The sequence below is a fragment of the Myotis nattereri genome, assembly GCF_964212035.1.
Source record: "Myotis nattereri genome assembly, chromosome: 3".
NCBI classification, from domain to species: Eukaryota; Metazoa; Chordata; class Mammalia; order Chiroptera; family Vespertilionidae; genus Myotis; species Myotis nattereri.
Window position 1 is genome coordinate 59,021,587 of NC_138077.1, and position 14,217 is coordinate 59,035,803.

Below are 14,217 nucleotides of genomic sequence, written 5' to 3' on the forward strand. Positions count from 1 at the left end.
CTCTAACTCCCCAATGCCAGTTTGCACACACCCACATATTGGGAAGAAACTCAACTGTGAAATTAAGAAATTATTCACCTCAATGGGCACATAAATTTGTGGTTCATATAACCAACATATTTACCATGAGAAAGTATGCTAAGGTCATTTTGGATACGATGAACTAGGAGTTTCACTTCTGTATGGTACAAGAAGTGAAAGTAAGGTGATAGAAGTTATAATACAGTTAAGCAAGTATAAACTGACTGGGGGTGGTGGGGAGAGGAACACATTTGATATATATAGCAGGTTGTTTTTGTTTTGTTTTTTGAAAACTTCAATAAGCATTTGAACTAGGGGAAGTCATGGAGCAAATTATTTAAGAAATTATTTATCTTCAAAGTGCCTTAACAAAGGCATACATTGTTTAAAATATAGTTGACATGGGACTGAGGGGAATTTGTTGGCTCCTGTGTCAATCAGAGTCCAGGCAGGAAACAGATGGCACATTCAAATTGGGTCATTTGAAGGGCATTTTTTTAAAGAAATAATATACAAACTGTGGACATAGTTTAGGAAAGCCACAAGAAATAGTGCAGTATCCAGACTTGAAAGGGAAGAAGAAGGGAGATCATTGGACCAGAATGAGTCATCATGTGGAAAGAGCCATCTGACATAACCACCTACAGTGGAGAGACATTTCCACTGCGAAGTGTCAGGGAGGGAGAATGCATGCAGGGAGGAAGCCAGAAGAATAGAAATGTCAACCTCACTCTTCTCCCTCCCTCCTGCCCATCTCCTGCTGAAGCACGCCCATTAGGTTAACCTAACTGGAAGCTGAAATGCAAGGGAACCAGTTGAGGCAATCTACAGAGATAAGCCTCCTGTGGGGGTGGGGGTGTTGGCGGGGGGGAGTAGGCAGATCTTGGTGGAGAAGGTTGGAGAATGGATCATTCGAGCACACAGAAGATATCCAGGACACATACATAGAGATAAACAGGCACTGCCATTTGTATTGCCATTAATATGTTTATCAGTCTGTCTTCCCTGGTGGACTGACCTTGAGCTCAGGAATTATGTCTCATTCCCAGTAACTTAGTAGAATCCCAGTGTCTAGTACAGTGTTTGTCACACAAAAGGCTCTTAAATATTTATTGAATGAATGAATGAATGAATGAATGAATGAATGAATGAATGAGTAGTTTACTTGCCTCTTTGTGGACTCTCCAGGAGGTGCCTCCATGGGAATACTTCTTCTTCTTCCATTGCAGGAGTACCATCCCTCTCTCTTGTAACAAAGTGGCACAGATATTCCTCATCAGCACAGACACCTGGGAGAGCTGGGACAGGCTGATGCTGTCCAAGAACCCAGCAATGTACTGCAAAATCTCCAAGGGCAGGCTGGTTAGAGAATTTTGGCCTTTTCCTCTAGGACCTGAGAGATGGTTGCTCTTCCTTCCCTCATTCAGCTCTGAAGCAACCTCCGGCTTGATGGCAAAGGTCTTGAGCTCTTGACTATAGATCAATTTTGCCTTTTGCCCTGGGGGACGGAAATGGTTTTGAATAAATGTACATCCCAAGTAGGCAAGGGGGCACCGATGCTGAAACCAGCCATCGAGACATGACTGAATGTCTGTGTGGACATTCTTGAAATGCAGGGGGAATTCATCCCTCCTGAAGAATTTGTTGCAGGTGAAAGTGAAGGCAGAGCTGCTCTTGTTGTGTCTCCTGGTCACACACTCACTGTGGAGTTCCACATGGAGCCCCTCTGGGTTGGCAGTGGTTAGGAGGTCAGCCAGCACTGTTCCAGAGGAAAACTGTTCTTGCTCAAAATTGTATGTCTGGGTAGCAAAATCCATGAATAGCCCATCAATGCTCCTGGATTCAGAGATGACGTGACCTTTGAGTTCTCTTTCCAAAGCACACAGGAGGGTGGTCTTGATGAGATCTGATTTGGGCAGGTCCTCCACAGTGACCCCTAAGTCTGAAGTGTCTACGGCCTTGTGTTCACTTGGCTTACAACTCAACATGGCATCTCCAACACGAGCCCGCTTCCCACAGTAGCTCACAGGGACTTTGAAGGTATATACAGTCTTCACTTCCTGAGCCTCTAGGTTGCCATAAACAAAGTCTTTCTCCTTAGGTGTACAAGCAGGCATCTGACCGAAGTGGATAAGCATCCTCCCATTGTGCACCAGATACATATTATAGTCCTTTGCATCCACCGCCGATTTCAGTCTCTCCAGAACACCATCCTGCCAAGGGGCAAGCCCTGTTGTTTCCATAGCTGCATGATAGTCCTGCTGTCTCTGGTTCTCTTGTGATTCTCTCTCTTCAGCACTGGCCTCTCCTGTCATGTTATTGGTGATGGAAATCTGTTCTTTCCCTGGGCCATTACTGCTCTTGTTCTCACAGCTCGCTGATGAGTTTGTTAAAGCAGAGGCTGCATGCTCTTTGCTGAAAATATTTTCCCACTTGCTGAACTTTTCCAGGTCCATCCCTTCTTTGGTTTTGGCCAACACCTGGAGTTCTTCTTGACTCAGTTCTGCCATCTCTTCTTTAGTGGCCGACTGGGAGCTATGTGGCACTAAACCAGCATTGACTCCACCCACCGCTCCTCCCATTTCTTCCCAGCTGGCTTCACCATTCATAGTAGGTGCCTCCTCCGTGGGCTCTCTAGTTTCTGGGAAAAGTTCCACCATTTTCAAAGATCTGAAAAGGACCTTCTGGTCCTGGAGGGCCAGGGCTGTGTCCAAACACTCCTCACTGGGGGTCTCTTTCATGATGTTCTTATGAAGGGGTGTTTCGGAGTCCACATTTGGCCAGCGGTTCCACTCCATGGAGCAGCAGACCACGCTGGCGGGACACACCTGCAGGTGCTTGGCCAGCTTGTGGCGGGACATGGAAAGGGGGCAGCCATATTCAGAGTTGAGGCATGGCACCTGCTCTAAAGGGCAGAGGAGCTCATGCTCTGCCTCTTTGCACATGTGGAAGGTGGCACCACAGGACAGGTGGCAGTTTATCATCATGCAGGAGACATTGGGCTCCACGGGAATGTGGCAGTGACGGTTGAAGCATCTCTCACAATGCCTGTGCTGTCCCGGTGGAGGCCTGCGTGCCTTGCCCTGGAAAAACCAAAGGCCAAGGGGAAGAGAAGACAAATGACTGCTGGGAGAGAAGCTCTATGTGTGACTGTGACTGTGTTTTTAGTGACTTATTTTCTGTTTATACGTGCTTCTGATAGGAACCTTGGAAAGTATACAACAGCATAGAGAAAAAAGCAAAAAATCACTCATAATCCCACAATCCAGAAATAATAACTATACCGCTCTTTTCCATATGTTCATTTTATGTATATAATAGAGGTGTTTAGAATAGGAAAAAAACCAGTGCTAAATGCAATGATGTTCAATGTTGAGAATAATAATTGTTGACAATTATTATTTTTAAGTTGTGGATTATGGGTGATTTATAGTACACAGTTAATACTGTGAATGCAATTTTGCATCCTGCTTTTTAACTTGCTACTATAACATGAGATCAGGCTGTTTTATTAATTATTCTCTACAAACTTTCTTCATAATGGCAGTGTACATTCCAGAATGAAAGTGCTGTCATTCATTTAACCAGCTACCACCAGGGGACATGCTGGGAGGCAGGGCCATGTCTGGTCTTGTCTACATCTGCATCTCTAGCACCTGTCACTGGGCCTGGACCATTGTAGGTACTCAATAATACACTGAATGAAGAAATTGTTAGTTACTTACATTATTGCTGCATTTTTTTGCTTTTTTATTTTTAAAGGTTTACTAAAAATCTTTGCTCACAAATCTTTCTTAGCTCTCTGATTTTCTCCTGCTCCATATCCATTTCTTCCAGGTTCTGCTCTAGCAGCCCTGGTTTGGCAAAAAGCCAATAAAGATCATCAAACCATAAGGACAAGTATGCCAGCTGCTTAGGCTACAGGCTAAATAAAGCCAGACCTGGACCCCTAATATGTAAAGATCCAAGAAGAACTTAATACTTACCATAGCTTCCGAATTTCTTCTTGCTTTGTAACTCTAGGGGAAAATATAAAAATACAAATATGAATGATTAGTAAGAATTTTGGTTATTTATATTAACAGGGGCCAAAGGGACTTTCACATACTCTCTCTAATTTAATTCCTTCCACCACCCCAAAGGTGTCATTGCCCCATTTTATAGTCAAGGAAATGGAAGCCAGAGAAGTTAAATAGCTTGTCCAAGGTTGTCTAGCAGCTAAGTGATGAAATCAGGTCCCAACCCAGGCCACCCTAATCTATGCTCTTTTCAACTGACCCACACTGCCCTCTGATGGGGCCTTCTTGCCAACCATGCGGTGTGTAACTTATGCTTCTTGTAACTTTTTTCCACTATCTACCAACAATTATCCTGACATTCCACTTCGACACCATCCAAACCTGCTGAACATACACACATCTGGTACTTATAACTAGTCTTCTCATGAAACTGGGGCGTCGTGTCCACGTAGAGGGTTGCCTGACATCTGGCTTAATCTGGGCAGTGCACGGGTGAAATATCTGTCACGTGTCACTCACTGGTGTATTCAGCTGTGCTGTGGCTAGAGCAGAGCCAAACCCCTAAAGCCCCAGAAGCAGCGGGGACTGTGGCAAACAGAAGTTACCCTGCCTTCAGGGGAATGTAGCTTTTGGGCTCTTGTCAGTTGGTCCCAGGTGGGAATGTGTTTCCCGATCTTCTGATTTTCCCAGAGAAATGAGGGGTGTAGATTTTTGAGTGGTGGTATGTGTAGTGGTTATGAGGCAGATAGCATGGGATTTCACCCTGGCACTAGAAGTCATAGCTATGAGACTTTGGGAAAGTTACTTAACCTCTTTATTCATCACTTTCCCCATCTGTAAAGGGACGAAAATAATAGTACCTACCAATTGTGAGGAACAAATTAATTAAATACAGTACCTGAAACTCTTAGGATAGTACATGTCTGATAGGAAGTTACCTATACATGTTTGCTATTTTAAGTATTTTATATTTTATTATGTTACAAACATTTTATTACATAATATATCAAGATAAAAATTCTTGAAATTTTAAATGTTGGCAACTAATTTTTTTAAAACCTCTATTTGGACCAAGGAAAAACATGTATGCAGCCTACATAGATCTGTGGTTGCCACTTTGCAACACCTGGCCTGGAGAATTAGTAGCATAATTTCAGTACTGTGTCGGTCTGGGAAGGGGTTAGCATCCAAAAGTCATGTTACTGGCAAGATGAGGAGACCTCAGTTCTTGTCTTCTTGAAGGAAAGATTTCAATCAAGAGACAAAATGTAGAAAAACAAGCAAGAATTTATTGGCCTCAGCAAAAACACACCTAGGACAGTGAAACTGGGCATAGAACAGTGATGGCAAACCTTTTGAGCTCGGCGTGTCAGCATTTTGAAAAATCCTAACTTAACTCTGGTGCCATGTCACATATAGAAATTTTTTGATATTTGCAACCATAGTAAAGCAAAGACTTATATTTTTGATATTTATTTTATATATTTAAATGCTACTTAACAAAGAAAAATCAACCAAAAAAATGAGTTCGCACGTCACCTCTGACACGTGTGTCATAGGTTCGCCATCACTGGCATAGAAGAAGTAGCAAGGGAACCCAGGCTGGGCTGCTTTGGCTTACTGGGAAGTCAAAGAAAAGGGGGCCTTCGAGACAGGTTCAGGGGGTTAGACCAGGATGAGCTGCTGCTGCCTATTGCTTCCCTGGTTTCAAGTCTCATGGGGTTCCTTAGAGTTTAAAGGATATGTGCCTGTGGGGGGAGGTGAGGGGAAAGGGAACAGCCTAGGCTTGCTCCCTGGAGGGAGAGTGCCCTGGGACCTTCCTTTTCAGGGGTTTTAAAGGCTGGACATTTAGAAGAAGTGTTAGGGGAAGATCAATAGAAAATTCATCAGCTTTATGCTGATGTGCCAGGATGAGATTTATTCTCTTAATTTGTCTGTCCTTGGGTGTGGTTGGCAAATGGCACTTACTTGAATTTCTGTTTTCTGTCTCCCCGAGTAGGGTGATTTACGCTATTTATCCTCTAATTGGGGAGGAGAAGTAGAAAGCATTTACTCTTAAGTGTCCTTGGTTTAGGAAAGACAGGATTTACTTGGTGGCTGCAAACTGCTATTTAACTATCTGTCTTAGTTTCCCTATTCCACTTGTCTTGGAATTTTCCTAGCTTCTTACTGTGCTATAACAGTCAGAAGAAATGCACTATTTAAAATTTTTATTTTTTTAGGATTTGCCAATTCATTGTGGGTGAATTTTCCTTCAACTTTAAAATTGGTTTTTCAAATATACAGAAAGACTCTATACCAGGGATGGGCAAACTTTTTGACTCGAGGGCCACAATGAGTTCTTAAACTGGACTGGAGGGCGGAACAAAAGCATGGATGGAGTGTTTGTGTGAACTAATATAAATTCAAAGTAAACATCATTACATAAAAGGGTACGGTCTTTTTTTTTTTTTTTAGTTTTATTCATTTCAAACAGGCCGGATCCGGCCCGCGGGCCATAGTTTGCCCACGGCTGCTCTATACTAATAAAAGCCTATGTGGTCATCATGCCCTCACGCCGTGATGCCCTCATGCCCTCACACCGTAACAATCCATTATCAGGAGGCTGTGTGCGCAGTGGGCACATGCGGGTGGGTGGGGACTTGATGCTGCATGCACAGCACGAAGGCAGGTCCCGGCAGCGCCACATGGCGACGCCAGGGGCAGGACCCCCGGCTCCGGCCTACCTCTTTGGGGCAATCCATCAAAGAGCCCCGGATGGGTGGGCGGGGCCTACCTCTTTGGAGAGATTGATTGTGGGGCTCCCACACTGTGAGAGGGCACAGGCCAGACTGGAGAACCAAACCCCCCCAGTGCACGAATTTTGTGCACTGGGCCTCTAGTATATACAATAAACACCCAAGTATACTCCACCTAGATTCAATAATTGTTAACATTTGCCAGTTTTGCTTCTCTCTCTCTCTCTCTCTCTCTCTCTCTCTCTCTCTCCATATACACACAATCACATATTTCTGGCCAAAGTTCTTGAAAATAAGTTGTTGATATCATTTCACATCATCGCTAAGTATCTCAGCATATATTTTCTAATAATAAAGACATTTTCCTTTGTAATTGTAATAACATAATTTTACCTAAGAAAACAAAATAATTTTTTAACATCACCAGATATCCCCAAAATGTCATATGTATTTTTTATATATATCCCCAAAATGTCATATATATATTTTTTAAATGTTTCGATCATGATCCCTTTAAGGTCAATTTATTACATTTTGTTAGTGTTTTAGTCTCTTTAATCTGGGAAAGTTCCCCTCAACTTTTTCAGAAGAGACAGATTTAAATTTTAAGGTAATTATATTCTGGTTCTTTTAGGTATTCATTTGTGCATCCATTTATTCAATAAGCATTTGTTGATTACCTACTATGTGCCAGTAAGTGAGCATAAGGGTCACGTGGACTGCTTGTTAAAGTGGTTGTTAAACACTGTTGCTCATTAGAATCAGTGTTTGTTAAATTATAGATCTGCATTGTTCAATATGGTAGCCACCAGTCACATGTGGATATTTAAATTTAAATTGATAAAAATTAAATAAAATTAATAATTTAGTGCCTTAGGAATACTAGCTATATTTCAAGTGCTCAATAGCCACATATGGTTAGTAGCTACTCTATTGGACAACACAGAATAGAGCATTTCCATCTTCATAGAGAGTTCTATTGAACAATACTGCTATAGATGCTGTCTACACCCCTGACCTGAGTGAGAGGTGTGTTCTGGTATTTACATTCCTAACACATTCCCCATCTGATTCTTGGGCACTGGGAGTGCTGAGTGTGAAGCAGGGATCATGCCAGAGTGCTCTATACCCCTAATAGCCAGCCTGGATCAGGAGGCAGATCAGAAGTTGAAAGCCAGAACATCAACCAGGTTCAGGGCCCAGTAGAAGATACATGAAGGTGTTAAATCCAGAGAGGAAGTTAGAAGAATGAAAGGTTGTGATGGCTGAACTGAGATGGAGCAGAGTAAGATCGGGAAGAGGATATCTTTTGGATTCAAGAGTCCAGCTACTGGATCTTTTAACATACAATTTAACTTTCAGTAGATTCCTGCTACATTCCAAAATCACTCTTGGGGGGAAATGTCCATTGTGGACTTATTGTGGGAATTCATAATATTAAGCTAAAGCATCTGTAATTATTTGGTAGTTAATAAGGAGTCACTTAACACTGTAATTGATGTATCAACTCATAGTGGAGGGATGAAGTGGGAGGACCTAGAGTTAGAAACTGCTACATAGAGGATGTGAAGGATGCTTGGATGGAGAAGACTGATGGCAGTATAAATAGGTAAGATGAAACAGGTAGGAGACATTACAAGGGAAAATTAACTTTTTTTTTTCTGGCTGGAGATGAGGAAAGAAGAGGAATCAAAGTTGATTCCAAGATTTAGAACCAAGAAGAGAGAATATTGGCTATAATTCTGAGAAAAATAGAATTCTGAAGTGGAAATTGTTTTGGGAAGAAAGATACATCCAGCAAGTTTTTAAAAAATATTTTATACGTTATTATTGATTTTGGAGAGAGGATGGGAGAGGGAGAAACATCAATGATGAGAGAGAATCTTCAATCAGCTGCTTCCTGCATGCCCCCTACTGGGGATTGAGCCCACAACCTGGGCATGTGCTCTGACCAGGAACTGTGACCTCCTGGTTCAGAGGTCAATGCTCAATCACTGAACCACACTAGCTGGATGGTTCCAGCAAGTTTAACTCAAGTTGCTTCAGGTGCTGACAGATCTCATGGGTGGGAAGATTTCTGTAGAAATACAGATTTGAGAATTATCCACTTTGAAATGAGAGAGGCCCTGGCCGGTATGGCTCAGTTGATTGGAGCACCATCCCTTACAACAGAGGTGGCAGTTTTGATTCCCAGTCAGGCACATATCCAGGTTGCAAGTTCAATCCGCAGTTGGGGCATGTATGAAAGGCAACCAATGATGTTTCTCTTTCTCTCTCTCTCTCTCTCTCTCTCTCTCTCTCTCTCTCTCTCTCTCTCTCCCTCTCTCTCTCTCTGTAAAAAAAAAAAGAAATAGAATTTTTTTGAAAAAGAGACAGAGAGAAAGCCATAAATGGGGAAGTAACACAAAATAGAAATCTGAGCTTTGAAGTACATAGCTAAGTATGACACTTTGGGGACATTAGGAAGAAGTAGAGCCAGAGAAGGAGAGACCAGAGAATTAAGAGTCAGCAGTACATAGCCCAGATATAAAGGAAAGGGTGAGCCATAGTCTCGAATGCTGCCAGGAGGTTAGGAATAATGATGACAATGCAGAGCTCTTGCCAGAGCAAATGTGGCATTTCAGCTGTGCTGTGGGACCCTTGGCCATTCAAAATATGGTGTTTGCTGGGAAGGGAGGGGAAGCCATTAAGCACACGCTCTAGTGTTGGCAAGTCCTGGGCCCCGCCTGGGAGAATGTGACCATCTGCTTTCTAGTCATAAAATATATGAATTAATAAGAATGGAGTCTGAATGAGTCAGAGTCCCCTGCCGGATTTCAGGCGGCAAAGAAGAGGCAGATCACAAATGGAATAAGGCTATATGAAAGAAACTACAAGGAAACTACAACTTCATATCTGCTTGCCTGGTTCTACCACAAAGTGGAGCCCAGTTTCTGGGAAAGGAAAATAGTTCAAAGATCTACACAGAACTACACAGTTCCATGTATATAGTGAGCACTCTGCCCCAGTAGCAGGGATGAGTCTGGCTGGCAGGACAGTGGTGATGAACTCGAAGCCCACTCACTTCTTATCCTTCAGCATGATTCTTTATAAAGCATGATTCTTAGGAACAATAACATTGAAGCAGGAAATATTTGTGGTTGGAGCCTATTGCTCTCCATCTATTTGAAGTTATTTGAAAATATCCCTTTAAAAGAAAAGAAAAACGATTGCATGTAGACAACAAAGATGCTACGTGTGTGTGTGTGTGTGTGTGTGTGTGTGTGTGTGTGTGTGTGTTAATGCTGCTATTTAAAGATCTTCCACAGGTTCTGGAGCTACACCAGATAAGTGACTTTGAGAGAGGTCATGTGCTGAGCACAAAGACACAGTGAGTAAAGATGACTCTTTGGAGAAGCTTGGCAGGTAAATATAAAAAGGTAAATACCATCTAAGAACATACAGAATCACATCTGAACCTTCTGTTGTATATCTGGGGGAAATTTTTCTCCCTGAGATAAAGAACAGTCTGAAATTCCTGACAGTCTAATTATTGCTGGGTAAGCTGAGTGACCAATGGCCCTGGTTTGCCTGGGACTCTCCTGGTTTTATCACTAAAAGTCCCAAGTCGTCGGATGCCTCTTAGTCCCAGGAAAACTTAAGCAGCTAATTGATCACCTGATTTGGAGCCAATTGTTTTTGCCCCAAGTTGATCACATTAGATATATCATTGGTTGTCTTGGGAGATAAGATGCCCTGTTCTCCTAACCTCTATGCCAGTGCAATGACTGGATCCTTGTCCTCCAGGGTATTTGTCTGACTTCTTAGATTGAGTACTTTCTCTGCATTTTGGATGTCATGGAGAAAGAGAAACAAGATTCTAGCACCTAACATGTACTTTTACATAACCTCTCACTTAATCCTCACAATGACCCTGTGAGATGGGTATTACCATTTCCAGTTTACAGACAAGGATTCTGAGGCACAAAAATCCCTAAATTTATCTGGCTTCAGATCCTGTCCTGTTTGCTAGATCACACTGTGTCTGTCCCTTGAAGATCCACAGAGACATGATGTGGTCCATCCCATGATTTGGAAGAAAGAAAACCCAAGAGTAGAGCCTATTGGGGGAAGGCCTCTCCTCCTCCAGTTAGGACACAGAAAGGTACCTACAGATATACTCTTCCCAAATCATAGAGGAGTCAGATGCTCTTCATTAAGAAGCACTTTCATCCCCATGAGGACTTTTTTTTTTTTTTCCACTTCTCTGGACCATGCCCATCCTGTGCCCCATCTGAACAGAGGAAATAAGAAGACTATCCAGGTCCCATGGATTTGTACTGCAGGGACTACAAATGTAAAAGTGAAATGTTTAGGGTTAAAAATATCTACTGCAATATGGATTCTGAGTTTTAAAATGAAACACCTACTAAATCAAAGCATATAGATCATTGAAACTCTTCACTGTGAAAAAGTTGACAAAATTCTATGCCCGAAACAACCTAAGGTTATTCAGGTGCCATTTCCTCCTCAAGTTTCTGTGCCCTTCTGCTCACCTTTAAATTCTTGCTTCCTCTTTGAAAAGTCAGTGCATTCCCCTCTCTTAAAAATGAGCTTCAGCCGAAACCGGTTTGGCTCAGTGGATAGAGCGTCAGCCTGCGGACTGAAAGGTCCCAGGTTCGATTCCGGTCAAGGGGATGTACCTTGGTTGCGGGCACATCCCCAGTGGGAGATGTGCAGGAGGCAGCTGATCGATGTTTCTCTCTCATCAATGTTTCTAACTCTCTATCTCTCTCCCTTCTCTCTGTAAAAAATCAATAAAATATATTTTTAAAAAAATGAGCTTCAATCAAACCTATGGCTCAAACACTGCCCTGAAAATGTTTGAAAATTCTCTTGTCTAGAGGCAACAGTAGTCAATATAATTTAGACTTAAATAGTTCAAAGATCTACAAAGAATTAGATTTTGCTGGTTGTATTGGATGCAGTTTAAGTGGAATCTGAGTCGTTGAAAGGACCTGGTACATGAGTGTGAGGGATGGATATTTCTTTAAAAAAATAGGAATATATTTAGAATCTGGCAGGGGAGCAGAAACTTTCTTTGATGCAGGCTGTGGTGCTGTATGGACTATTCAGAAAGCATGAATGGTAGGTCAGCTAGAATAGTGGTCCTTAAAGTGTGTACTCAGATCAACAACATCAGCATTACCTGAGAATTGGTTAGAAATGTAAATTCCTGGGCCCTACAAATCAGACTTATGGAATTAGACCTACTGAATCCAGCTGATTCTGTTGTAAGCTCAATTAGGGAACCACTGAGCTATTGAAAATGCTTGATACTTTGCACCTAATCCCAAAGGAACTATTGCCTAGTTAGATAGGAAGGCCTTGGAGAAAGATCTGAAAAGGCAGTGAGCTATTCTATCTTCTTCTTTTCTTTCTTTCTCCCCCCGCCCCCCTCATTTCTACCACCACTGCCTGGTCTAAGCACCATCATCTCTTATCCAGTCTGGTGCAACAGACTAATAATCAGTTTCATTCCTCCCATCTTGTGCCCCAGAATCTCTATTCACCAGCAGAGAGAGTGATTTTAACAGCTTTTAACACTAGGTCATTACTGCCACTTAAAATCTCCATCACAAGGAATACACTCTGAAGTCCTTATCTTGGCCCACAAAACCTAGTGTGCCCTGCTCACCTCTTTTTTTTTTCCTCTCTCTCTCTTTCTCGAGTGCGTAGCTCAAGCCTGTTGCTTAATTCCACGTAAGGCCTTTCTACTTGGTCTTTCTGCCAAAATTCTCCCCTTCCTTTTTATTTCTGTTATGGGCTCCTTCTTGCCATTTAAATTTCACCTTACATGTTACCTCCACAAAGGGGCTTTATCTGAAACCCCCGAATAAAATAAATAAATGAACTCTCATATATTAGCTAAGTAATTTTTAACAAGTTATTTAATCTCCCTAAAACTAACGTATTCATCCATGAAATGGGGCTCATAATAACCCATAGGATTGCATAAGGATCAAATGAGATAAAGTGGGGAAAGTGTCTAATCTATGGCTCACTCAGTTGTTAGTCACTCCTCTACAGAAAGGTCATCTTCCTTGTCCAGGCCTTTATTTCTTCCCATTGCATCACTCCCACAGCTCTTGGTTGGCCTTGCCACTTCCGGTTCTCCCTCACTCAGATGTATCTTATATGCCACTGCCAGCTTAATAATCTTTTTTAAAAAAATCTTACCTTACTCCTTTAAGAATGTGAGTTCCCCCAAACACTTCCCCCTTTTGGTCTCCGGTCATCACCACAAAGCATTTATTCCTTAAGCACTTTAGGAATTCACATAGTACGCACCCAGGAGCGCCTTTTAGGTGCCACAAAGGCAAGCTGAGGGCATCTTTTTTCCTAGGTTGACGTTTGTAATTTAATTGTTTGCCACATTATGCTGCTCATTCAGTTAAAAAAAAAAAAAAGAAGAAGAAGAAGTCGTCAACTGAGACTCCATTTCTTTCTCACGATTAGTTGTGGGAGTCAGTGCAACCTGAGGGCAGTGTTGCTGTGACGGTGTGAGTGGGGAGACAGCCTGATGAAGGCCAGAGATGGAGCAGAAGTGCTCTGAGCAGGAGAACATTTTCCTGCAGCAAAAGGAGCTCTGACTGGAATATCAATAGAACGTGGAGAGCAAATGGAATGACCTCAAGGAATGTGTAAACTGGTTTCTGAGGGACCTAGAGAGTATAGCTAACACTGCTCCTAGCACTCAGTTAACATTTACTAAATAGGATTGAATAGAACACCAAAGAAGGCAGCAGTTTGAAAGGGCTACCTCTTTCAAAGGTAGCAATTTTTTTAAATCCTCATCTGAGGATATGCTTCTATTGATTTTAGAGAGGAAGGGAGAAAGGGAGACAGAGAGAGAGAGAGAGAAATATCAATGTGAATGATTGGTTGCCTTCCAGGCCCTGACCAGAATTAAACCTGCAACCAGGTACGTGCCCTGATCAGGATTCGAACCCACAACCCTCTGGTGCACAGGATGATGCTCCAACCAACTCAGCCATACCAGCGAGGGCTCAAAGGTAACAATTTGTAACAAATTTAGGAGGCAACTATAATGATGTCAGATGTAGGTGCTTTTTTTTTAAAGTAAGACAAAGAAATATTTTCAACTTTATTAGATTAATGTAGCCTTAACTGAATGGAAGAGACTTCAGAGGACTCAGTTACCACAGACATTGAAATGATGCCGGAATTGTTATCAGGAGCTATGGTACCTGTTCTAAACTCTGCAGACATAAATCAGAAATGTGAATCAGGCAGGCAACCAGAAAGCCTTTATGTGCATTGGCATCACCTGAGCAGTCTTTTTAAAATGCAGATTATGATCTGGTAGGACTGGGGTGGGGCTTGAAAGTCTTCCCTTATAATAAGTTCCAGACAATGCTGATGGTACCAGAACCACT

The 14,217-nt window shown here is 42.3% G+C and overlaps 1 protein-coding gene across 1 annotated transcript in view; it reads right to left on the minus strand.

Moving 5' to 3' along the window:
- Nucleotides 1-14,217, minus strand: part of FBXO40 (F-box protein 40) — a gene marked incomplete at its 5' end in the record, with an annotated part of 32,015 nt that overhangs the window by 2,592 nt on the left and 15,206 nt on the right. The window contains 3 exon segments of the mRNA XM_081085983.1: nucleotides 1,191-3,104; nucleotides 4,008-4,035; nucleotides 4,037-4,061. Coding sequence (XP_080942109.1) covers nucleotides 1,191-3,104; nucleotides 4,008-4,035; nucleotides 4,037-4,061 — 1,967 coding nt within the window.